The sequence below is a fragment of the Bactrocera neohumeralis genome, chromosome 5 (assembly GCF_024586455.1).
Source record: "Bactrocera neohumeralis isolate Rockhampton chromosome 5, APGP_CSIRO_Bneo_wtdbg2-racon-allhic-juicebox.fasta_v2, whole genome shotgun sequence".
Classification (NCBI taxonomy): domain Eukaryota; kingdom Metazoa; phylum Arthropoda; class Insecta; order Diptera; family Tephritidae; genus Bactrocera; species Bactrocera neohumeralis.
Genome location: NC_065922.1, coordinates 77,937,373 through 77,964,984, shown reverse-complemented (window position 1 = coordinate 77,964,984; position 27,612 = coordinate 77,937,373). Strand labels below are relative to the sequence as shown.

General features: G+C 43.5%; 1 protein-coding gene across 6 annotated transcripts in view; it reads right to left on the bottom strand.

Annotated features, from left to right (window-relative positions):
• Positions 1-27,612, bottom strand: part of LOC126759016 (protein PALS1) — a 154,249-nt gene that overhangs the window by 19,102 nt on the left and 107,535 nt on the right. For 2 of the 6 annotated variants that reach the window (XM_050473534.1, XM_050473537.1), the window contains 4 exons: positions 16,199-16,365; positions 16,039-16,133; positions 14,137-14,385; positions 10,762-10,959 (listed from right to left, as the gene is read on the bottom strand). In XM_050473534.1, coding sequence (XP_050329491.1) covers positions 10,762-10,959; positions 14,137-14,385; positions 16,039-16,133; positions 16,199-16,365 — 709 coding nt within the window. Of the gene's footprint in view, positions 1-485; positions 1,030-10,761; positions 10,960-14,136; positions 15,292-16,038; positions 16,134-16,198; positions 16,366-27,612 lie in introns of those variants that run through there. The other 4 variants (XM_050473535.1, XM_050473536.1, XM_050473533.1 and 1 more) reach the window with 3 other exon arrangements.

Genomic DNA, 27,612 nt, shown 5'->3' with positions numbered 1-27,612 from the left:
TTGCGGTTGACTTAATAGCCGTTCGCAGCTAAACGCGATAAGCAAAATGCCAACAAATTACAAGCAAATAACAAAGTTATGACAGTCAACACAGAGCAGTGCCTAGTAGAGGCGCAAAAGTAGGGGCGTGGCGCGGTGGTGGCCTGGAGTAGAGTGGAGCAGAAGGCGACCGACAGATGGAGAATAGGTGGAAGCGGAGTGAGCACATTCCAGCGTACTGTGCAAGCAGAAGTTTGCTTTGCGGCGAACGCTGAAGCATTCTTAACTTTTACACACATTCACTTTGTTTTTGCACTGCGCCTGGTTACCGAGCTGATAAGCGCTAGCCATTCGCCATTCGCCATTCGCCATTTGAAGTTAATATAGTTTTTTATCGCTTTATTTGTGATTTCGCCAATATTATATGCAGTCAACTTAAAGACTAGTATGAAATTATTTTGAACACTTAGAGCCTTTAGCACTTTTCAAATTTATATTTTTCACACCTTTCAACTTTTTCTTGTTGGCACAACACGATTTTAATCGATTTTCATGCTAATTAAATTTACTAACCGCTTACGCGAACGCTGCCTGTGTGTGACCAGGCTTTTATGCAAGCTCCCACAACGCGCACACTTTGACACCAAGTCTTTTCTTAATTAAGCAAAAAGTATTTCTAACCGTGTTGCCGCAAGTCGCGTCAGCGCGTGATTGCAGCGGTGAACCGGAAAAAACAGAATCAGCACCGTAGCCTTTCGCGTGTTTCAACTCAGCAGCGCCTGTCACAGTTCACAAGCGTAGCGCGACGTTACCGCAACCGCTCCTGGCCAAAACAAATGACAACTGATTTGCGCGTTGCCAATAACACCAACGGCAAGTCAACGCTTTCGGCCAACTAGTTGTAAGCGCACTTGTTAACGTGCGCTTGTATAATATATATATAAGTGAGAGCGCGCGTGTATAAATGTGTGGGTGCGCTGCAGACAAAACAAACAATTATGAAGCGCAAAGCGCCGCAACTCATTTCAGCTGTATATGCGCGCAGTGCGCTTTTCCCTAAGCTGCATTGTGATTACTTTCATTGTTGTAGTAATGCTTGGTGAAGTGAAGTTACACGTAACTCAATGCATTAAGCAGCGGAAAATGATGCGTGTCCACTTTTTTATTTTTATTTTTAATTTTGTTTACTGTTTTTGGTGCGTTCATTAGCCACTCCAAAACGCGCACTCTCGAGCTTCCGCGCTTGTTTATTAACTGTTACGCGCTGTCGTGTTTTCCGTTTATTCTATGCGCATTGCTGTCGTACGGTCTAACGCCACAAATGGCACTGTCGAGAAACCAGTAAATGTTTTTAGTTTGAGCCAGCAACAACATTTCCAGCCAAACTAACCAACCGACCGGCCCAAACAAAGCGCACAAGCGAAAACACAGCCGCAGCGGCAGCGAAGCAAACCATATCGCGGACAACGGCGACAACTTCTACTTGGCTTGTCTAGTTGTATCGCGCGTCATGGCAACCGCGCGCAACCCCACCAGCTCCGCACCACGGTACAGCACACACTGTGCGCGGCGCTGGCAACCCTCTCGCCTGCATTTAAGTACTGCTGCTGACGCGCGCTGCCAGTACACGGCTTAAAATAAAATATTCTTGCCTTTTTACACTTTTCCCATTTATATTTTCAGCGCTTTCCTATTGCCGCGCGCCACACCACTTCAACTGGCTGGGAAATCGCAAGTGTGCTGGTAAAAATAGGCGCATCAGCCAGCGCAAAAAGTTAGCTAAGGCAGCGAGCACTTCCACAGCAGTTAAGTTTCCTACATGCATTATTGCCTTTCGTTTGGCCAACAGCCACGAGTGAGAAGTTTGCTAACATTTTTTCGCGACAGTTGTGGCTTACTGGTTTCAATCAAGCAGCACACCAACTACGAGTATGTGTGCGCCAGCAACAAAAAGTTAAAATAATGCTCAAACATATACACACCGCCAGGCAGATAAGGCCATACGTTATTCACTTAACGTGCTTTAAATTTTTCCAGTGATGTTCAGCCAGTGACGCGCAGCACATCTAAATTGCATTAACCTGTCTATCACACGAATGTAAAAGTTGCAACTACAAACGGCGCAAAACATGGCTCTATGAGAGGCTAAGAGCGAGGCGGAAGAGAGCGGTTAAAGGCGTACAATGGCGAGAATACTTCCCTTATGACGTCATTGAGACTGGTGTTTAGCACAGATGGCAGCGCAGAATTTCGTGTGTAATCCATTCCAGAATTTGATGGTCATGAGATCACGAAATGTAAGCCTGGACAAGAACCTAACCGGAAATGAGATCGTGAAACGCAAACCTGGACAAGACCCTAACTGCACATGAGATCGCGAAACGCAAACCTGGACAAGAACCTAACTTCACATAACCTTAAAAATTCAAAAGTAATGAGTTGGGCTTGGTAATTAAAAACCTTCCACCTTATTTAAAAACCCTTATGTTCTATTTCGATGATTACAGTTATATTTAACATTCGATTTCTAAGTATCGAGCTGAGAACTTTTGATCAACTTTCGCTCTTCGTTTACTCTCCGCCCGGTAGTCTAGTACAGTGGCGTCAGCAGAATAGGCGATTTAAATGTCAATTGATTGACGTAATTGTTTATTTTTGACTACAAACCATAAAATATTCGATAAGCAAAAAACGCTTTAGCATGAAAAAGCTGTTAAGCGGCGATAAAATTTAAGCGCTGTAAAATGTAAAATATTTATGAGTGATAAAAGCCCATTACCAACAAAAAAACTATAAATATTTTGCACGTTTTGCACGAAGCAGAAGCAAACCAAGCAAAGTTAATTGAAATTAATAAAGCTGAGTACTTTAGTAGTTCCGTTCTCTGCTAATAATTCATTTTTATTTACTTTTGTGGAATTTTTTGCATTCCGTGCTCACTGTGATCGGCGCTGAAGTAAGCGTATTGACTGGCATTTGCACGTGTATTATTTGCTCAGCGCACGAACACCTGTCAGTTAATAGCGAGCGCTGAGCGCTGGAGAGTTGAGTACACCACTCACACACGCACCACCACACAGGCACAGGCACAGGTGAGTGGTAACAGTGAGCACGCCCTTGGCACTTGTGAGCATTGTGCGTTACCAGGCGCGTCACAGTGTTGCATTTGCATGAGCGTGCGCTTATGACTACGGGATATTTGCATATGCATGAATACGCTCCCCCCACCAAAGTGTGTATGCATGGATGTCAACACTTGGCGCAGCCATAACTATAGCTGTGTGCGTAATTACCGCTCTGCTACACGCAGCACACGCTTAATTAACAGTCTAAACAGCCCAACACGCTCGCAACGACACACACACATACGCAAACACTTAGATTGGAATTTACTAGTCGTAAGTGCGCTGTGGCGCTGTTATCGCGCTAATTGTTAGTAATGTTGCACTCCATTGCAATTCTGTTCACTTCTCTCCATAATAACTTCAGCGCACACCGCTCCACCCCGCAATCACCAGCAGCTGTCTGGCACTTATTGCCATGTCTCTACGATTAAACCTACTTCAATATAATGCCACACAGTAATAATGTGCTTGTGTATGTGTAGGGCTACAGTTGGTTGTGCGACAACATCCCCAGGCGTGGTCAATAGCCTGATAGCGGAAACAATATCGTCAGCGTCGGCTGCAAGCAAACAGAGGAAGGGTCGCTGGGCGTGCGGGCGCGTTCGTATTGCGCACCTGTTTAATTACTTATTTATTCATAATTCAGTCTACATTGATAGAGCCAGACACGCACGGTGCTCTATGGCGCTTTGAGCAACTAAGTATTGTGGTTACTAGAGAAAAGAAAAATATGTGGAGATGATTTCAGCCATCCTACAACAGATTTCTGATGAAAGCTCCAAGAAAAAGTGTGAGTGGTTATCGGCATAAGCCCAGAGTTAGTACACGTTATCAACTGAGCATTATTCCTTTATTGTGAGGATAAATTAGTTTATATTCTGTGGCACTACAACAGTGGGTCGTTCTGGGTGGAGAACACAAAACTTCGCTTTTCGCTGAAGCATCATCTTCCATGCCAATTATATGGGCTAGCAAACGGATTCGTTGAATTATCTTACGCTTAAAATATTTATGTTGCCGTAGAGCTCATCGATCACGGCTCCAAAGATTTAGCAAAAAGTACTTCCCTCAAATGCTCCAAATGGTCCTACAAAAGATTTAAACCGGCACCAATTGACCAGCAAATTTAATGAGATACTATATTGAAAAGTTGTTTTGCTATTTTATAAAAAAAATTGACACTAACGCTTTCGATTCGACACCAGTTTCGTATAAATCATGCCTAGTTTTATCGCTACAACTTAGAAAACACATTAGTATGTATGTGTGTTGAATTATGTGCGCGGAGTAGCCGATGAGCTTGTTTATTGCTGAACCCAATTTGACATTCCCTGGCCAACGCGGTTTGCCTTGCACCATCGCCTATTGTTTGTGGAACCTGTTCTGCTGCATTTTTTGTGCGAATGGCAAAGAAAACATTTGAATACTATAAAGTAAACAAACAAATAAAAAGAAAAACAAATAGTATGTGGAATTCTTCCACAGCTTTGCTAAGACGAGGAGCTTGCTAGTCGTGCTTTAATCTGTCTCTTGCCTTTGTGGTTATTAACTTGCGCTGTTTTTTTTACTATTTCTTGAACTGGTTCGGAACGCAGAGCTAATTAACATTTCACGAAATCACAATAAACAACATAAAATAAACAAAACACAAACAGAAACACAACAACAACTGGTGCAAACGAGCGCTCCGCTCAACCTCTCATGAAAAGGGTGGTCCAAGCTAAGCACAAGTAAACAATGCACCGAGCAGGTGGCCGGATTTTTTCAATTCTTCTACACACACATTTTCGTATGAGTACGAGTATGCAAATGTTGTTTGTATTTGCATACTGAAGCATTTCAACTAACGCGACGGACGAAGGTTTCCCGAAAAAACCCATCCGCGGTGACGTTTCTACTTTTATTATTGTATTTGTCAACAAAGCTGTGCTTAACTGCGTTTACACACTTCGCGGTGCAATATATGCAATGAATATGAACATACGGGGTGTTTCGAATGGGTCGTCGAAGGAAAAATATAATCTCAGAACGAAACAATTGGGGCATGGTAAAAAATTATTTCACCGATACAAACTATGGATGGTGGCAGCCACCACTAAGCAGGAATAGAGATAATATTGGGTAGTCGAAAAAGTCTTTTCGTATTTCTAATCATACTTCAATATGTTTAACTGAGTTTAAGTATATCCCAGATTTTTATTGAAAAGCCTCGAATCTTACAATGCTACACAAGTTTTTAGTACTACGAAGCTACACAAAGTTTTAGGCAGCCACAAAACGACTGGAAAGCTTTTACGTGAAGCTTTTGTATTCTAGACATCTAAGACTATACTTTGGATGACGTTCTAAAACAGCCGAATATCGCCTTAGATGGACTTGAAACCCAAAAAAAGTTAGAGAGAAATAGTGGAGCCTGACTCAAGCAGCTCACGACTTCCGGTCCTAGACCAAGTATCCTCTGGGTAGCCAAAGAATATCCTAAAGTGAGAAGGCGAAACATCCCCTCCACAGGGTTTGGAAGCTGCTACGTAAAAAATGTCCCCAATGAAAAGGAACAAAACGCCTCGGAAGAGAAAACCCCTTTTTGATGACGACCATGGCAAACGAATGCAACCAAACTAGGGGTTAATAAATGAAATTTTAAATTGAAGAAAGAGGACCGAGTTCAAATATTTTATTATACGACACTCACTAGAGGAAGAAGATGGCGAAATAAAACTCAAAAAAGTAGACAATGCAAAATGTTGCAAACATGTATTTGACATTATCCCAAGCGTAGCTGCCGTTAAAAGCTTCTTCAAATTAAAACCCTATAAAGCGCACACTCTGTATTATTTGAGAAAATAAAGAAAATGAAAGCAGAAAGAAAAAGAAGAAATAGAAGAGATTAAGCGCGCGACATGGCATCAATTTTGTCTGTAGTCTTGTAGTCGAACACAGATAAAAAGTGTCATTTGAACCAGCTAAAACCGGCTAAACGACAGCAAAAACAAGAGCAACAACTAACTGTGACACATATTCCTTACAACGTGCGTAAATATATGGTATGTACGTAGACCGTTGACAGCTTTTAGCAACTGCTGTATGGTGGATGGTACGATGAACGAGCTGTATGGCATGGCCGACCGGGCCATTTCACGCTGATGGCGCCATCATAAAAGCACAAAGGTCACCGCTGCAAGAAGAACACTTAATAGCATGGGTCAACCGAAAATAGTGTAAGAAATGAGCTCAAGTTCATAAATGTCGTGGTGCTCAAGCGACACTTCAACAAAGTATAACGAAGGAAACGGCGCGCGAAGGGGAGTGGGCTGCGCAAGGATTACACTCTTTTATCCAAAAGTATATATGTATGTATATACAACAGGGTCAATAAAGTGAGGTAGTTCACATAAATTGTAGCTGTAGACAAAGCACTTGAGTGGGTGTAGTTTCAGTGACAACGTAGTGAGTGGGTGTGTCAGGCTTTTACTGTTTGGTTCAAAACTTGGCCCACAATATCGATTTCGTTGCGAAATATGCCGGTAATGTGAAATACGAGTATATTCACTATTTGCTTAAATAACAAAGACTTGTGGTCACACACTCTCGCGATGTTCTGCGCTGCCGCTCTTTAGCGCAGGCTGCGGCTTGTTGCATCGACACTTTTTGCTTCTGTAACGTAAATTTGCATAATAAGTTTCGAGTAGCACATTTCCACAATTTCATCGTGCTGACACTTCGACACTTTGACACTTCATTGCTACCCGTAGCGTATTCCCGCCGCACTCTTTACACAACTCCTTCGACGCGCTCACACAGTTCGCACTTTCTGCGCCTTGGCCGACTTTGCAAACTTCCCACAGCGCTATTATTAGCAAGCGTCTATTTACTTTCAGTTTGAGCGCCACTGCTTTTTTTTGCCACCGCCGGAAGTTGTCAACCGCTTTCGCAACGAGTCGCATGCCACTGCCATATTTACTGCCACTCAAACAAAGTAACCCTGCGTCAGCGTTGTCAACGCTGTCAATGCTTTCATACGCACACAAAGCAAACAGAAACTCATTTGCGTATGCGCGTGTGTGCGCTCGTAATTCGCACCCAACTCTATTTATTTTTATACGAAAAGTTCTCTACTCAATTTGTTGTTATTATTCGGCGTAAACTGCCACAAAGCGGGCCAAAGTTTCCGCCACTCAAATTCATAACTCAAGCAAGATGCCAGGCACTTACAACAACCTACGGCTTGTTGTTGGCGCCGGAGGTGGGCGCAGGTCAGTTTGATGTGGCAAGTTGTCGCAATAGTTACTCAGGTGATTGCGCACTTACGTGGCACTTAAGGGCTGTGAGGACACTTGCAGGCGATAAACTTAATTGTCAAAGAGCGCCGGAACGTGGTTAGGTGATGTAGGTTAAGCAAACTATGTGCGTGTAATGGGCTGAGCTGGCACATTAAATAAGTGGACAAAAGTGGTTTAAGGCTGCTGGTTAACGACACACAGTGCCAGGGAATCTGTGTTAGAATCTCTTACTATGGAGGGTGGTGGCTGGTGAGCCTCTCATTTAAGCCTCAATATTATTGCACCTTGAACGTTTCTTGTTTGTTTTCATTTCTTCTTCCTCTTTACTGGCATATAGCCGAGTTAACAACAGCGCGCCAGTTGTTTCTTCTTTTCGCAAGGTCATTCCCCACCTCGTCTTTCCAGAGGAGTGGAGGTCTTTCTGTTCCTCTGCTTACCTCGGCGGGAATTGCACCGGATACTTTGAGAGCTCGAGTGTTTTCGTCCATACGTACGGCATGACCTAGCCAACGCAGCCGCTGTTTCTTAATTCGCTGAACTATGTCAATGTCGTCGAATATCTCATACAGCCCATCGTTCCATCCAATTCGGTATTCGCCGTAGCCAATGCGCAAATGTCCGCCTTTCTCTCAAAAACTCGTAACGTCGACTCTTCAAATGTTGTCATCGCCCATGCCTCTGCACCATATAGCAGGACGCTGGTTCCAAGATAGACGAAATTATCTCCGACTTCGAAGTTATGACTGTCAACAGTGACGTGGGAGCCAAGTCGCAAGTGCGACGACTGTTTGTTTGATGACAGGAGATATTTCGTCTTGCCCTCGTTCAGTATCAGACCCACCTGCTTCGCTTCCTTATCCAGTCTGGAGAAAGCAGAACAAACGGCGAGGATGCTGAGGCCAATTGCTTTCATTTCCTTATTAAACTAGATTTATTTAAACTTTCTTAATTCTTTTCTTGTATATTCTTTCGGCCTTCTTCGCGTGCATAGTTACTAAATCCAAATTTTCCCAAACAGCCATCACTTCGTTGCAATTTATGCGTATCGCGTCTTGCACTGTATTTTTATGTTTGCAGCAGCATTTTTTTGCCAATATTCTCTCATCGGTAACAATACAGTTTAGATCTTTGTCTGCTCTGCGCTTCAGCATTTTCCGTAATGCAGCTTTGCCACAAGCTCACTGTCAATATTCATAAGATTTTCTACTCCATTCCGCACATTTTACCGCTTATGCACTTTGCCAACTAATCCAAATCAAATATTTACTTAAATTTAAACATTTCCAGTTATTTTGGTACCATCGCTTTCACACAATTCCACTGTGGCATCGTGCGCGCTTCCCTGCGCCCGCATTGCATTGTCATGCACCAAAGCGTTCATTGATTTGATGCTTTCCCAGCCCCCACTCACTGGCTTTCCATTTCGATTGTAAGCACGCGCCGTGCACCGTGGCGTGCCATTGCCGTTGCAAGCTGGATATTTACCAAAGCGTAATGGGCTTTGTTACATGTCGCCTGCGTCACCGACATTTCCGCCACTCATTTGTATTTATTTTTGCAATGAGTGTATTCATTCTTTCTTTTCATTTCATTTATTTTTAGCCATTTCTCTTGCTTACGGCGCAGGAGCTGCAGCTGGTATTGCTCTATTCAGCTAGACTGCTGTTTACTCAGTGTTGTATCCCAACTGTCAGTTGGCAACGCCACTTGCTGGTGCACCTACTTACTTTGCCGCTGTTACCTACCTTACTGCCATGCATTATTTATGTTCTAACCTCACTTTCCCGCCCCCAATGCATTATTTATGTGTGTGCCCGCGGCCATCAAACTCGCGTGTTGTATATTCCCCTGCCCTTGTTGTTAACGTTACAAATTACACTTAGCGGCGTTGTTGTGCTGGTTGCCGTTGCCGTTATAGCAGTTCCTCTTCGCTGCGGTTGAATTCATTGAATTTCCAATATCATTTTTCAATGCACTCTCGCTGCTTTTATTCCCCATCTGTTTGCTACAGCACAATGCTCATTATTCACACGCTCCGGCACCCACCCACCCCGCGACTTCGCAGAGCGGTGGCTTTTGCGCTTTTGCTTGCAGCTCTTTTCCCATGCACTTTTGATTTCTACTCCACATTATTTGCAATTTGCATATTTTGCGTTGCGTGCTCTTGCACCGTGCTGCCGTGTGATGCGCCGTGGGCGTGGCATTTAAGCGCGCTGTATAACTGTAACCTTTGTTCGGCAGTCGTTATTTTGCGACAAATACTTCGTGCAATCAGTTGTGTGGGTCACAAGCTGCTTAAGATTCTTAATTTCTTTTAATTCCGCGTTCAAATATGTTAGTGGAGATGTCAGCTCTAAAGAATTGCTGCATATTCCTTAAAGTTTTTCACCTGCAGGTAGGCAGGTAGGCGTTGTTTGCTAATTGTTGAAATTGTTTATTGAGCTCTCTCCTGATCGATCTTAGTCATGGGCGACGACAAGGCCAGAAAAGCCGTCTGGCTATCCGTGTATATTGTTGCTTTATGTATCCTCTCGTGGTTATCCAAAAGAGCTTCGCAGCTCTTCTCTATGCCTATTACTTCCGCTTGAAGGATGCTAGCCGAGTTCGGTAGACGAATAGAGAGAAATGTCCAAATCGTCAGAATATACTACCGTACCTGCACCGCGGACCATTTTGGACCCGTCGGTATAGACTGAGATGGTATTTTTCTCCCCTATTATGCCCCTTCTCCATTCTCGTCTAGAGGGTATCCTCACCTGGAAGTGTCTATTGAAATCCAGCACTGGGAGAATGTAGTCTGATTTATTGACGCTTATACTGAGTTTGTTAAAGATATCATTATGTCCATAGTTCTTCTTATTCCAACCACCAAATTTTCACTAAAACTAGACCGTTACTTTCCTATTTTTCAACAAAGCATCGGAGCGGCTTCCTTACAACGCGTGCATACGCTAGAATTAGAATGCTTTCGAACTAAAACTCCACATAAACTTTAATATGCCAGCACTCACCGGGCGCTTATGGCCCACAACTCGCAAAACTACTTTGTAATACAAATTTATGCGCTCATAAAACGTGTGAAATGCATAAATATGCTAAATCAGGGGTAAAGCGCGCACAAAACAAATCCGCGCTGTAAAAAGCAACAGTTTTACTGCCAATGCATTGCCAGCATACAATCACGCAAGTCACGCAAACACGTTGCATACTTTTAGGCGGCTGCTATAACGGAATTTTAACGGCATCTTATTAATGGCATATGCAACGCTGCGTCACACCGTCCACGCTGTCTAACGCGCTTGAAACCTGCGCATATTTCACGCGCTTGCAATAGCTTTGCAAATATGAAAATTTAAATTAACAAACTGTGCACTTACCTGGTACTTTTTGATGCTGTCCAGCTGCTCCAGCGTCGGCTCGACAATCTGCGCTATCTGCTGTGGCGCGCCTACTCCACTGCTGCCCAAACGGCGATCTGGCAGTTGCGGCGCGGGCGTGCGGTTTATCAGGCGGCCATCCTTTTCGACGCGCAGGTGATCACGCGGCGGCGGCACGGGCTTCACAGAGCCATTCAACTGTGCGGCGCGTAGCAAGAAAAACAAAATGTGATTAGCAAAATCGTGGAATACATTAAAAATAGTTTGTGTTGGTCAGTTTTAGCGTTAACGGTAACTACAAGCGTTGGTTAGTAGCGGTTAGTTACGAGTTTCGTTATTTTTGTTACGAGAGTTCGGCATGTCGCATAGATGGAGAAGATGAGGTTATTTAAGCGAGTTGGTGAGTATGCAAGTGTAAAAGTTTAATGAAAATAAAAGTGTTGAGCAATATTTTTATACGATTGTAGCAAAAGGTAACGGTGTTAAGCAGCAAACGGGAACGCTTTTTACATGCGAAGTCAAGGTTGGTATGTTTCGAGAAATTTTTTAACTTCAATTTTACAATTTCAAAAGTTTTTCTGCAGTTTAGGATGCAGTGATCAAGCAGCGGGCGAGCCGGAACAATAGCTTTATCAAGATGACGGAATTTAAGTGCAAAATAAGAGAACTAATAATAAAAGAACTTATAATTGGGATTTATGATAAAGATTTCGAATTAAGATTTCTCTAGAAAATAACTGGTTACGCGTGTTTTGACATATGCGTGCGAACAGTTAACTTGCCACTTAGCAAAAATGTTCTCTCTATATAACATAGTTTTTATCATAAGTCAGGCAGTACTGCTTGGCATGATAAATTTGACTATTTTGAGTTCTTTTTGTCAGTTTCGCCTACAACCCATAAAAAATTTTCAAAAAATTGGGGCAATTTGCGCCGACCGCCGGGGGCTGTGACGCTTAACTGTATACCAATGCAACATGGGATTAGGTGGTAAAGCTGGGTACAAGCATGTTGCCTATTGCAAAGCCCTCGTGGTGAACGTTTGCAGGTCACATGTACATGCCGTATCTAAACTTATTACATCTTGCTCATGGAATTAAAATCCTACCAGCTGCGGACACACGAGTTTGTGACACGTCTGTATTGGCCGTTGTCCGTGCGATAAGCATCTGCAACATGTGCTACCATGTAACACACCATACTATACAAAGTGCGCAGTGATGATGGCAAAGCAGTGGTAATAGCGATTATCACACGGCTGGAGAACGCGTCACGGCAGGTTGTGAGGGCGACACGTGAGCGTCGGCAGCATTTAAATTATTATTATTGCCTTAATTTCCGACGGCACTCGAAAGGCAGTCAAGAACTCGCGCGAGTGTTGGTTGGCGCGACAGCCTACAGGGTGTCGGCGGAGCCGTGCAGGCTGAGATGAGAAATTTTGCACGTGGCTGTGGGGGCGCGCTGACGAAAGTATTTTAAAATGCGAAATTCAATTTTCCATAGCTCAAGCGCTAATGCAGAGATTTCAAGTGAGATTGCAATTTGAAATATTACATTTTATCTAGCAAAAGTAATTGCAGAAAGTACGCGAAGGCATGCAGCATAGAAGCGCGGAAAACACTTTTACAGAAAATGCGGCATATTGAACTAATTAAGTTGCTCAATGCCACAAAAAGTTACACTCAAAATTTGCAACATAACCTCAACTAAATTGACTAAATCGGTAACTATGACAGCCATGAAATTCGGCACTAAAAAAGTCATACTCACAAAAGCTCAAAGGACCAAACGCACAGTCAGTCGAAGACACAACTCCGCGGAAAAGTAGTAGGAGGAGAGGCAGAAGGAGAGTGAGTACTGCGGGCTAAACGTAAGCCAATAGCCTCACGTGACTGACGCACAAAGCGCGTGGTTTGTGCTTCAATGTAAAAGCATGAATTCTGCTGAGGTCCTGCAAAAAGAAAAGTTGCAATATTTTATTGAAAAGCGCTGCTGCTTGGCGCTGCTTTGTGCATGCAACAAGCGCCACAAAAGTATCATAAAATATGGCAACAATTGGTGCGCTGCCAGCAAACAGTTTAATACGCTTGTTGCACGTCGCACTTTGCTTTCATGCTTTTGCACACATAATCTGCCGGTTTTCGGGTGAAAATTTGGAATTTATGAGCGCGCAGTGACAACGACTTGACAGCGCGATGGGGATATTACGTATGCGATGCTCATAAAATACAGTTTCGCCCCAGCCATTGCACAGCGCCACGGCTGCCGCGCGCAACATGTGTGGCAGCAACAGTTGCACATGCTCGCCACTTGTTTGAGGCGGTGGCGTTGCCAGCAGGCGCTAACGCGCGCTCAATTGCAACACAATCATTTCGTGCGTCATAACTGTCAACGAAATGGAAAAGCGAAGCACACACGCAACGCTGGCTGCTTAGTGGCAACGCGCGCTGAAAATACGGTACGCGCGCGGAGTAGGAGTTAAATAATTGTGGACGTGCAGCATTCGGCAGCTAACGCGCGGAGCAACATTTATGGCAGCACGATTTGTTAATGCGCTGCTGCTGTTAGCACACGCTCACGCTTGAAATTCCTAGCAAAATCAGCACCGCGTATTGGGGATGTGACAAGACAGGCAAAATCGCTTGAGAACCGCCGTCCTTTGAAAACTGTAATAATGTGAGCTGTCTAAAACATTTCACACGCGTTCTTACATTTTTTATGATCGAAGGATCGACCTCTTAAGCTAATCTACTCCGTGTGTGTAAAAATTGTATGAAAACTGATATCTAAGAGCAAGTGGCCGTGATTATTAAGAGCTTGCAATAAAAACAGAAGACGATTGTGACTGCGATAGCAATTGGAACGCCTTAGTCGCAGCACCTTAAGCGGTAAGATGAGTTTACGTGTGAGTTTACAAGGCGCGACAGCTTTACAAGTCAGGCGCTTTAGCAGGTGGAGGCAGCGCAGAGGAGTAGGTACAAAGTTGGATCCGGACCATGCTAGCACAAATTGCGTACTTTTCGCTTTACAGTTACAGCTTACATACAAATGGAGGACTAAAAATAATGTGAAATAAACTAAAGCAAACAACAAAGATGATACAACTACGAAAAACCAAAAGAAATAAAAAGAAAAATGATTGGAAAAGCAAAGTATACACAAGTTTTACCACTACCAAAGAGTAGTAGCAGCAAACGGGGGGAAGGGACAAAAGAGTGTCTACGAGCACGCTGCAGCAAATTGCAGTAGGTTTTTGGCCTGCTTGGTACAACGGTGCATCCGGAAAATGTGGAATGCACAACGTATTACAGAATTCTTTCAAAGTTTACATAGTGAAGTGGACAGAAAGGAGTGTGAAACAAGTGGTTGTAATACCTCATCGTTGCGCTTGGACGACGTCTTGGCACTTTTGCCCACCAAGCACCCATCGACCGCACTTGTGCCGCCACCCGTTGGCACTTGCGGTTGCGGTTGTTGACGTTGCGTTGCTGCTGCTGTTGATTTATCTAATTTCTCCGAGGAGCCACTCAGCGAGCCCAACGATATCAGACTCTTCTGTTTAACCAACTGTTTCAGTGGATGACAGCCGGAGCCGGACGTTGACTTTGTGCTTGATGATTTTGACTGATGATCCGTGGAGAGTGGCGAACATGCGGACAATGTTGCGACACCCGTGGCCGAGATGGATGCCAGCGCCGAGTATGAGCCCGACACGGAGGAACACGTGGGCGAGAAAGAGTTATCGTTAGTGTGACTGTTGTTGTGATTATTGTTGTTGTTGGTGGATGAGTTGGACGATGAGTTGATGTGCGTCAGTGTAGTGTTGGCCGTCGAAGTGGACGAGTTCGACGACAGCTGCGATGACAGCGAGGACAGATGCGGTGGCGGCGGATAACGCGGCGGCGTCTTCACGATCTCTATGAAACTGTCCGGCACGTCGACGGGCAGCTCACGGTGCTTACCCGACGGCGGCTGTAAGAGACTCGCGGCCACTTGTTTGCACATTGAGAGCGGTAGCAGCTCATACTCGGGCGGCGCGCCGCACAAACCCTCAATCAATGGCCCTTCATTGGCGCAAGGCGAGGAGCCGTTCGAGCCGCTACTATCGTCAGCGCCACCGGCAATACCACCGCAACCACGCTTCGTTGGCGTTGATGAATTAGATGAATTGCTCGTGTTGTTGTGATGATTGTTGTTTATGTTATTGTTGTTGAGACTATTGATGTTGTTGTTTTGCTTGTTATGTAAATGACAATAAGCAATGGAATCGAAAGAGCTCTTGCCGATCGAATCCTCGTACGGAGATGAAAAGGAAGAGGAACCAGCACGTTGTAGCAGTCCACCATCGATGGCCACCAACTCGAACTCCTCACCGCTGGTGAAGCCATTCGGATTGGTACTGGTTGCGCCGTGCTTGTTGTTCGGCGCCGGCAGAGCCTTCTTATTGCCACCGCCATTGCTGGTGTGTGTCGCAGTCGGTGGTGTCTGTTGTTGTGGTGTATTGTTATGGGTTTTATATTGTGTTGGTGGCTGCATTTCGCCAATTTGTGTTTGTTGTGCGTTTTGTGTTGGTTCCGTCGTTTCGGTGGCCAAATTGTTTTCGAAATTTTCAATTTGATCCAATTTCAATTGATGTTGTTGGTTGTACAAATTTTGTTGTTGCAACAGTGTGTTCGTATCATTGAGTAGCGCAATTTTGGTGTATGTCGTTGTGGAGTGGTGTGATGAAGTCGGTGATGTATTTGTTGATATGGTGGATATTGTTGTTGTTTTTGTTGGTAATGGTGATGTCGACGGCGATGAGTCGCATTTAGAATGATACGTAACGATTAGTCTGTTACCATTACCGTTAAATAATTCTACACATTGTGTGGCAAACTGGTTAGTGTCGGTGTCGGTGTCGATGTTGGTAACGTTCATGAGAGAAGCGGTGTGGGGTGCAAGGGATCTGTGTGTTTTATGCATTATGGGTGGGGGGGTGGTTGGTAGTGGTGGTGGTGATGATGATGATGAGGTGTCGGTCATTGATGATGTTATAGACATTGCCGATTTTTGTGATGAGGATAGTGAGTGTGTCGATGATGATTGTGTGGTAGTATGGTGTTTTGTGGCTTTTTGGATTTTGGTGAAGGTGAGTGTGTTGGGTGGGCTGTTATTTAATGCTTGCATGCATTTGTGCTTATTGGGTAGGTGGTTTGAGTGAGTGGTGCAGTTCTTTTTCAATGATGATGTGCTTTGCTTTACTCTTGACTTCCCGTCAAACCTAAGACTATTTACCTGTGGTGGACGGTGTGGTGGTGGATAACGTGGTGGTGTCTTATTACGCGCGATAAAATTATCTGGACAATCGACAGCCATCTCACGATGTGGACCTATTGGGGAAATGCGAGAACGTTAATGAGAGTGCGCTTTGGTGCTTGCATTCATCATAACTCACCATTATCTTGATTAACTGAAAGCATTGTCAACATTTCCTGATCGATTTCTTTACTTTCACCAGAATGCTGTCGATAATGCTGACTACTAATGTAGTCGTCCGGTAAGCATGGCTTCAAATCATCACCATCAATAACGACAATGCTGGAGCCAGAACGACGGCGAGGCCTACAAAGATAGATGAAGAAAATGGATATTACATTTTTTACAAAAAGACACAAAAGATAAATATTTAACGAAAATTAAGCAATACAAATAAAATGATGATAAGTCAGAAGCTTTCACTAAAAACCACCACAACGAGCTTTGCTCCTGCAATAATGTCGTACATCAAGTAGAAGAGGATATAGTTTTCCAATGGGTAAAATCGGATTACACCTCTCTATAGGGCACGTAAACAACGAAATTTCCGAAAGGACTGACAGACGGATCATTGTTAGATGGAACGCCTTAGAGATATGCAGGAACACTAAGATCATGTGCAAGGGATTGGAGAGAAAACATGCAAGCTTTCTACTCACACGGTCTCGAAAAGACTGCAGAACGATTGTTTTCTTAATCATAGGCCACAACTTATTAGATCAGTATGAGCATTATTAAGTGTGACACATGTAAAAAGTGCAGGGGAGTAGCCATGAGAGAGACGCTGAAACACATCCTCTGCTTATGTCAGGCCTCATTTAGAACTCTGTTTAGATACTAGGAGCTTCACAGCTGAAGGGACTAGAGAAGAGATCAGAACTGGATATCAACCCTCTATCAAACTTCGCAAAGAGACTTGACGTCTTGCACAACGTAAACCTCAGCTCGTTTAATGATGCTACATCTGGCATTACAAAGGACTTGTAGGTTTAAGTATGGCGTGAAAGCCAGTCAGTGTTAACTAACCTATAAAAGAAATTACCGAAGTTCTAATATCGGCAAAAATATTTTCCAATTTTCATCACTTCCAGTCAGCGAACATAATTAATGTAATTTATTTAACAGCCAAAAATGTCAGAGTAGGAATATGTGGCAGCCACTTTTCGGATTTAATGGCCGGAAATTGCTATGAAATATGTTTTCACAGGCGTTTCGGCCGTCCACAGCGCACAAGTCGCACACTTACATAAAAAAATTTATTTGGAAACTCGAAATGAGATTCTCAAATACATAAAGATTAGGCAGCGAGATAACGTCGTAAATATGATGATTCAAAAGAACAACAACCACACCCACAATCCGGACATATTCTAAATGTGTAGAGCATTCAATTTATTGCCGCTTCAGACAGGCGGACGAAGTTTAGAAGCTGCGAGTTCAATACCTGCCACATTCGCTCGAACTCGCCACGCACCAGCTGACAATGGCAAAAAATAAATATTGACAAACGCGCAAATCGAACATTGCGGTTCATTTAGAGCGAACGAAAGCAACCGTCATTGGACGGTGTGAGAAACCAGCGGAGGAAAGGAATTCAAGCCAAAGTAAATAATGTCGAAACGAAGTTGAAAGAATCGAGACAAAGAAAACATGTAAAAGCAGTGAGGAAGCGAAGACGACGCCGCAGAGTTCGCTGCAGAAGCAGGTGATTTTTCATTTGCGCTATCATTGGAATATATTGTCGCGCACATACCTAGAACTGTCTTCCCATTGAGCTCGCTCTGCCTGCCGCTCTTGGTTGGTTGTTCTATAACTAAAACTGTCATAAAATAAACAATAGCATTCATCGTTTACTACTTCGCATAGTCATAACGGAACAATTGAAGGCAGTGAAGCTGAAAGTGCTGTTGAAAACACGTCGAAGACTCGACAGGAATGTGAGGAAAAGCCAGAGAAACGTTTGGAGTAAAGAAATAGTTGAGCGGGCAACGGAAGACAGAGTAAAAGTGTAAGCAACAGTAAGCATTCGTTAAGCGAGTAGGTCAATATGGCAAATAAAAGCCGGCCAATGAGACATTAAGTATGACCCATAAACGGCGAATGAAGAGGACGTTGCAATATTGGTGATATATGTATATAGATAGTAGGTAGTAAGCATAGTGCAATATTAAATTTCCAGTAACGACAACAACTACAAGTGTGTGGCAAGCATGGTCCCAGAAAACAGTGAAAGACTTCTCATCTTATTATTAAGTCTGACACAGGTGAGCAGCGTATACATAATACGGTTGTTGTTGCTGTGCATCTGTTTGTATTTGCTTATATGCTGCACTGCCGCATAACTTAACGATGCAGCGTGGAGAAAGGAAAATTTCCAACGCTGTCTATTTGCCTTCTTCGGTCCTTTGTATGTATGCATGCGTGGCTCGCAGGCAGGTAAACCTTTCTTTACTCTACGTGTTTGACTGCCCGCTGTACAGCACATGCATGCATGCCCCTGTTGCATGCGGCATTTAGGTCGTCGTATGCATTTGCCGGCGGAAAATTGCTTTTAGCTGTTAATTTCTAATTACGAAAATGGTTTTCACTCGCCGTAATTACGGAAAATCTGAGAAAATGCGAGGAAAATGATTGTGCGCCACACAGGTGTGCAACTAGCAATTACTTGGCTGATTTCAGATCAGCTGACGCAAAGTAATTTCAGTAAGAATGTGCATATGAAAGTGATGTTGGCGAAAAAATGGTGGAAATATAGTTATTTAAGTAAATGTATTAGCTCGGGAGGCGAAAGTTTTGTTCGTCTGGAATGGGCATAGTCCAGCTGGCAGGCCATTCATAGACCTGACTGGTTCTTAGTAATGCCAGATGGACGTACAGTTCAAGTTGAGGAAAAGTATTCGCTAAACAGGACGTCAGTCAATGCTTATTGCGAACTTTAAGAGCGACTTGTTGTCTAATTTTAATACTTCGTCTAGTCAACTGAACACCGAAGTCAGTAAGTTGTGTGTGAGTAAAAGTATGCGTGTTTTTCTTCGGAGCTTTTACACAGGATCTTGGCGATCCTGCATATCTTTAAGACGTTCCATGTCGCACTAAGCCTTCGTTAGACCTTTCAGAAATTTCATTGTATATCGTTTTTATTGTTTTTGGTATTTCCTGCACTAATACGGTAGACAAACGTATTGCACTTCCGGCAATCTCATCAGCTATTTCGTTTCCCGGACTTCCTTTGTGGCTTCGAATCGCTTTTGTAAACATTCCCTGACGTAATGTGATGTGAGATTATTGCCTTAATTACTGCCTTACTATTGACGTACTATATATACTAATTTTCTTTATGTTATTTCCTGCGCTGGTATCTTCTTCAGGCACGACTTCTGCCTGAAAGATACTGCAATATTCGGGCAGCTTGCAGTGTCGCCTCCAGCTCCGAGCAATAGATTTGGGCTCCCATTCCATTTTCCTTTTTTGAGTCGATTATATAGATATTGTAAATTCCACTGATGAGTCGCATGCTCTTACGCCATCCGATCTCTTTTAGTGTGACTTGAAACCTATGTACTTTCTCAAATAAAGGTCAAGGGAATGTGGTCTATTTCATCCACCAACTTTCCGAAGGTCCTTGTGGAGAATTCACCGGAACTTTCCACTGCAATGTCGATAGGCGGTCAGGGGTTGAGTATTCTTTCTGGTGCAACCGTCGAAGGATTCTTAGCACTCCCATTATGCAGAGTCGTTGTATCCCCTTTAAGGGTCCTGCAAAGAATACTCACAAATAAAGCCAAAAAAACTTTTGTGGAACCTAGGAAACTGATCTCAGCATTAATCGCTCGTTTCATTGAAGCCCTTGGTTTGTACAAAATACTTTTGAGCAATGGAATTTATTTAAATAAATCGCAGTTTCTTTATTGAAGCATTCCCATTTATTCATTTCCCCCAGTTCAACTATTATAACTAATATAACTTTCAATATTTCAGTCACAAATTACCCAAATAATTTCTGAATGCAACCCCAACACTTTCCCTTAAGCAAATGAACTACTTCGCAGCAACTTACTTAACATTTCATTTCATGATGATCTGTCCATAGCTGACACCCCATCAAGTACCTCAATTTACATGAGATTTCGTAAATCTGAAACCACAGATTCAAAAACTTGCAAAACCACACCCCTCCGACGCACCATCCTCAAGTGTGTCAATGAGAATGAGCTTCAAAGAAGGAGAGACGAAAAAAGAACAACACAGCTGCGCAGCGCTGCAGCCACGACAACAGCATCCACTTACCACACAAACAGCGCAATGGGGCAGCAACCAAATCACAGTTAAGCTGAAGCAGTTGCATATAAATTTTTACATACATATGTACACTCGCGTGCGTGTGTGTGAATTTCGGGCTAGCGTTGGCTGACTGCTGTTGACCAGTGGACTGACCCACAGGACCCACTGCAGCGGGCGCTGTAGTTTTGTGGCGCAGCGGAAAAGTTACACTCTTCAAATGCTGCACCCTGTTATGGCAAAAGTCACAGCTGTCAATGCAGTGGCTCAGTGCCTTGTCAACTGTCTGTTGCATGTTGCGTGACAATTTCAGAGATAGCAACGCTCGCCTTTGGACAGAGATTTGGATTTAGTTGTACTCGTATTGTTTGCCTTGACTTTCGCTTTGCCTTTGTTGTTGCGGTGGCAGCTTTTCTCGTATTAAATGTGTATCTGCTGCTGTGGCTGACTAAACACGAATGCCAAAGCTGTGAATCGCCGATAGAGATTAAGCCCTTGCTGATTATGACCAGCACTCGGGCAATGAATGAGACATGATATACATATGTATGTGTGTGTATGCGTGTGACTGTATTCGTTTCTAATGTTCTTTGGATTGAGCAATTCTTTGAAATGTCTTCTAGTTGTTGCTGTTTTGCCAGTTCTGCTGGCAGTTAAGCACGTACTGAAGCTGGCAATTTCGAAAAAGTCAAGCGTGGGTGGAAAAGGAGGACTGCCGGCACTGTGGCAAGCTGCTATAATAGCACTTTATGCGCTTTTCACTGCGCATTTTATGGGCGTTAGTGTCGCTAGCGAAGTCTTAAGCAGTTTGTGCTAAAAAAGGCCGGAAAAGAATTGGCAAAAGTGGAGCTGCGTCCTCATTGGTGGTGTAAGAGCAAACCCAGTACAAAAATTCTACTAAAACCTTCAAATTTTAGCAATCTCTCGGCACTGCAGCGCAATTTCTACTTAACACAACAAACCATGATCATAACATAATCTCAAATGCCACGCCATCAGCAGCACGAAGGCAAACCATAATCTCAAGCAGCACTCGCTGCCCCAATATGCGATTTCACTTGCCACACAACTGACATTCCAATATTTTGAGTGGATTTGTGTAGTAGATTTAAGCTTAAGCGTTCGAGCGCCCTCACAGTCCGCAGTGTCCGCCGGCTCGTTCCAGCAACTCACTTGTTTGTGCAGCTTTCTTTGCCCACTTTTTGCTCTCTTTACGTTTTTCTATTCGATTCCCGTTTTATTTTATTCTGTTGCTTCTCTTTTCTTATTATCTGCATCTTCACAAGTCACCAGTGTTTAAGTGTCTATGCTTTTGTGCCACATTGATAGCTGCCACAAACTGCTGCGCATTCACTCGCAAATTCTAACAACAAAGCTGCAGCAGCAGCTTCCTCCTCTTTCCATTTCATTTTCTTTCACTATTTGCTTTAATTTCACTGTCTGTTCGTCGCCTGTTTGTTGCAACGCCAGTTGACTGCAAATGTGCTGTCTGTCCCCTGCTCCGCCCGATCTTTATGCGATGCGAATTTCTATGCCATTGCATCTAGTTTGCTCAATAGTCATTGCTGCTGCAGCTGCTATTGCCCCAAATCAAGTGGTGGTCCACCAGTCTTTGGCACTCGGCAGCAGTCGGAGGAAAGCGGATTTTGCTTGTGTCGCTACCGCAACTGTTGAGCGATTTATCTCCAAAGCACACTACGCTTTTTATAGATACACATACATATAAAAGTAGGAATTCATTAAACAAAAAATCTCTAAAAGCTACACTTGGATTTGGTTCGGTAATGCAGAGTCAGTCGTACTTATAGCTTATATCGAAATATAGAAACGGTTACAGTATGATTATCAATATTGATAGTGAATATTATGATCTCAAACGCAAAATTCCTGTAGTTGAATATCAGTATCCCTGAACCTATCTCAAATTTTCTTAGGTATTTTATTTATATTTTCGCTATTTAAACTGGATATCTTAAAATATCAGATCCGACATATTTTGCCTTGATATGGCAAAAACGGGACATTCGAGGAGGAAGTGTTGAGACTATTCTATCTCATCTTCTACCAAACAACTGATAAAGCTAGTATGCTCAAGCATACCGCATAAATCCCCTTCGGACAGCGACCGATTATAACTCCTACAACTATTGAAATATGGATATTGTGAGAGCGACGTAACCTAGACCTCTTCCGATTCAGAGCTCTCACTCGTTACCATTCCGCAGTTATTGAGACTGAAGTACCTGCCCTACAGTTTTTCCCGTAATATTGTGGCCAAGCAGCCAAACAAATGTAAGCATAAAATAACTAGTAAACTCTAACATAAGAGTCGCATTCGAAATCAAATTCTGGTTTCGATTCTAGCCTAGGCCAAAAGCTGAGGAGTGTACGATTGCTTTTGTGATTGCTTTTGCGATTGAAGTAGAAAGTCTGGGTTCCCCATACCTCGTCTCCGCTAAAGGCAGCTTCACTCTTTATATATAAATTAATTTCCTGCTGTCTAAACCCCTCATTTCATATAAACATCTTGAAATCTTAACACCATACATTGTCACACAAAATCTGCGCAGCGGCAGCTCACGTGTCTCAAATGCGCATTTTCCATCTTAGCGTGCCTTAAGACGTTTCTTGAAATCGCTTTGCACCGCTGGCGGATCACCGACGCTTGTGGCAGCTTGTTGTGTACGCGTGTTACCGTTGGTGTCATCTTAATCCATAAAATATAAACACATGCAACATGGCGCTGTTGTTGCAAGCTTCAGGAACTTGCCACGTTCAAACTAATTCACAAAAGGTGCTGCCAGCCAAGCAAGCGAGTGAACGTGGCCTCTGTTGTAGCCGGCGACAATGCCGTCTTTATGTGAATATTGTTTTTGTTTTTGGTTTCATATTCACATTGTTTCCCGCGCTCGTTGTGATGATTATTTCCATTTGCTGCCACTGCTGCGCTGTCAGCCGCACACATGCAAACAAAGTCAGGGCCGAGTTGTGGCCGCTTGGGTGGCTGAGTGCGCCACACTAGACCGTTGCATGCCACACGGGCGCGTGTATGGAATACTTTTGTGGAAGTGAATATATAAAAGCGCGTGGGCGTCCATGTGAGTGTGAGTGCAAACACGTGCGCGGAAAACCAAATACCGCTGGTCGTTGCTGCTGTTATTGGCTTTGCAGGGAATACTTATGTGCTGCGGCGTGGCAGCTTAAACATATGAAATCGGAAAATTGAAATGCTTAAGAGCATAATGCGACAGTACCCACCCAACAGAGGTGAAACAAGCGGAAAGAGTGGGGAAAAAAGAAGCGTCTGGCATCAGTGGATACTCTATCCAACCACCCACCCACCCACTCACTCAACGGATGTCATTGAGCGCGAATTCTACACAAGCTTTCAATGAAAATTTCATTCGCCGCAACACACCGAATTTCTGCGAAACCACAAGACGTCTCTCGTCGCCCACTTCTACTCACACCTCAGCGCTCCATCTTGTTTTACACGTGAGTCGTTAGATGCGATTATTCCGATGAATGTCAGCTTTCGTGCGCTCTAACAGTTACGCAATTAAGCGCCACAAGACACGGGACGCATGGAGCCTTCGGGAACACCGATGATTGAGTAGAGCTCTGCCCTTACGCTCTTCCTTACGCTTCCGCACTCTTAGTTTTTCGACGCTGTCACTTATACACCCGACCCGCCCACACTCACTGCCACCGCATCATTGTTCCATCGTTGTGTTATCGCTATTATTTTGCGATGAATACGAAAATATTTATATGAGCATATCAATATGTCTCTATGCATATATAACCGTTATACTAGTGTTTTTATGATTGGTTTAGTTTAAAAGAAAACAAATTTAAGATTACGCAAAGATAGCTGCTTGAGCTATGAAAACGACGAACGTGGGTCTTTAGTAGTTCACACAATGATTTGGTGGAGCTGGCGAGCCCGAGAGAAAACAATGCAGTTTATTTAAAGTATCATAGAACAAAAGGACACTATCTTTTCAAAGATCCAAGATCGTTAGATCTTTTGAAGCCTCTTTGGGCACGAAGACCGTATTTTTAGCAATTCAGAACCGCCAAAATTGTAGTCACGGCCTCAGTTTTTTCGGCTGAAGCTAAGTAGAGGAAGGATGAAGTCATGTGTAGAAGTTCACGCAAGTGAGGAAAGTTCTCTGATTGCCATTCACTTGAGAGTGGCCAGAAACGACCCTTTTACATATGGCTCAAGCAGCTCACGACTTCCGGTCTTAGACCAAGTATCCTCTGGGTGTGCGCTGGGCTTGGGACCCGCCACGTAAAAAACACTACCAATGAAAACTCGGCTTTGATCGTGTAAGCGGTGACTACGCCAGTAAAGAAGAGCTAGGTAGAGATATCAAGTCAGATTTCTTAGCGCCAATGTTCCTTGAAAACTCTTTACTCTTAAACTCGATAAGAACTTAATTCGGACCTTCGTTTAACCTGGCGCCCTTCAATACTTAGAGTATTGAATGAGTATGTACTGCAATAATCGTATTGTCATTAAAATGACAGAGTTAAATCCTTACTTTGGCTTTGTAAAGAACACTTTTGCTTTGTATAAACCCCTGCCTGCTCACTTCTGTTAAATAACCATCATGTCTTTAGCAAGCAGCTGACGTTTCATTATGTCTGCTGATGGTTGTTGTTATAATTCAAGTGAAGCACCTGTAGTGCCCTTCCGACAAACCGTTCGAAAAGGGGTGATCCAGTCAATTGCACGATATCATCACCGCACTCAATTAAAGTGGATTTTGCGAACCACAGGAAATGAAATGTTGGAGTGACGGTTGTGAAGTTAATAAAGGAGAATATTAAGGAGTGAGGTTAGGATGAAGTTCCATGAATGGAATAGATAATGAAGAAGTGACAGCGAGTAAATTGATAAGTATTTGAAAGCGATGGTGCAAAGTAGGAGGAGACAGAGGGAAATATCTAAGCCCTTAATATACGGAGAAAGTTTGCAAGAGAAAGGAATTTTGCGAGGCACAGTGCGAAAGCAGGACATCAAAGACGCTCTTAGCATTACTAGGAAGTTGTGAAGAAAAGGTCAGAAGAAGCACCCTCGTATAACAGATTTCCACCACCTTTTCTAAAAACAACACAATGCTGCGCAGAACGACTTCACACGCTTCGTGGAATTGTTGAACGCTGCTCGCGCCAACGATATGTGTCGAAATTTTTGCACCCAAATGAATGTTGCAACATCATGTCTGCCCCAATTGACATCAATGCATTTCATATGCAACACAAACAATAATAACAACAAGCGTTTATCATGTAATCATCGATGAAAAGTGACTGAGCTGACTGGCGCTGGCACTGTGCAACGTCCAGTCCATAACAGCAAAGTCACGTTGGCAATGATGTGGCACAATATGCCGCAGATAACTGTACAAATGTATTTGTACGTTACGTAGTTCAACTGAATTACCGCTATGTGAATGTGAATGCCATTGACTTGTGGCGCAACAACAGCAGAGCGGAGTCTCAGCGTGAGGGAAATATTCCGGAGGGGAGGTCAAGACGTTTGCAGTAATACATGCTGATTAGGTTCGGTTTTAAGGTATTAGGGGAGTATTAATACTTCGTTGGAATGAAACATGGCAGCCACAGAGCTTAGCTAATGAACAGGTGCTTAACGTGCTGAGATGAGTTGCAAAGCCAAGTAGGGCTGAAGTTGTCAAATTAAGGAATTAAGTTGAAGAATCTGAAGACCATGATAAGTGTTTTGGTGCGATGGAGGACAAGATACAGATAAAGAAATATTAACAAGAATTTGTGGCTTATAAATAAGTTAAAGACTGTCACCTCCGAGGTAACCCTGACCCCGTGCGGTTCTAAGTAATCGTCATGAGAACAAATTTAAAGCTGGAGAATTGCCTAAAGCCCACCTCGTTTAAACCAAAATCTCTTTCCCTCTTCGCTAGCACTCTAAAAATCCATCCCCGTTTGAATTCGTATGAATTTGAAATGCTTGACTTCGCTGCAGCTTAAAATATGGACTGCAAATCGCCGGTTACACTTCACTGACAGCAGTTACCCCGCGAAAGGGCCAACAAACAGTTGAGTCAGAGACAAATGCAGTTCGACTCGAACGACTTTGATAATAATAATACCGTACATATCAATGATTGCTTATGAATAAATTGTGGCAACAACACACAACAAGAGTGGTTGCTGACTGAAAGCATTGTTCTAGCGATTAAATGGTTCTGCAGCGGGTCGCAAGTGCCGATACACTTGTTGCACGTTACGCGCGAACACACACGCGCGCCTGAGGAGTAACGAGATATGCGCAGGACAGTGGCGAGCGACACGGTTGAAACTCGAGAATGACTAGTCAATTTCGAAGTTTCGGAATTATCAAAACTTATTTCCACCGCACAGCGCGAGCGCATGCGCTTCCACCACCGATTCGGTACCACAAATGTTGTCACTCCGTTTCCGTTCTCAACAACCGTCTAATTACCACACCCCTTACACAGAGACCGCACTGCCACTCTGATTGCTCTGTGTTCCGGAAGTTGTCTGCCTGTAAATTAGCGCGACGGACGTCAATCGACTCGCGACGTTCAACCACCGGATATGTGATGTGGTTGTATGTGCCCTTTCGAAAGTGGAACTAATGAAAATTTAAAAATCACTCGAAACATGGTTTTCATTTGTAAAATAGTCAACGGCAAATTAGTTTTTTATTTATTTACTATTTTCCATTTATATTTTAAAAGACTTGCAGTCGGCAAAGTGTGGCGCCGCTGGTGAAGAGAGTGGTAATGACTTTGCTATCACAATTTTAATGTCTTGGACGTCACTTCGCAACGGGAGGTCATCAGTGGTCACCAAAAAACCTAACAAGGTCTCCAGCGGTATGAATTTAATTAGCGTTTCACGTTAACCTCAGCACTTTCGGAACCCGTACTCACAGTGAAATTGGGCGCTTCATATTAGCCAGTACTGAGTTAGCTATTTCGAGATCACGGACTATAAATAAAGATCTTACTGCTGGCTCTGTTTTTCCGGTAATTGCTGCTTGGCCTGCCAGAGTAATACTAAAGACGAGTTTAACTTTTGAAAATGAGGAATTGGTACAGACTTTCGAAATCCTGCTGAGTCGAACTTTATATCATTACTGTTTGAAAAATGCGAAGTTCTCTCCCAGCCTTGAATCAAGCTTGGAAAACAAGCTGTTCACTTCTGGCGATTATTCGAGATCGCCATATACAGGGTTTGTCCGGAACGAACGAACCACCA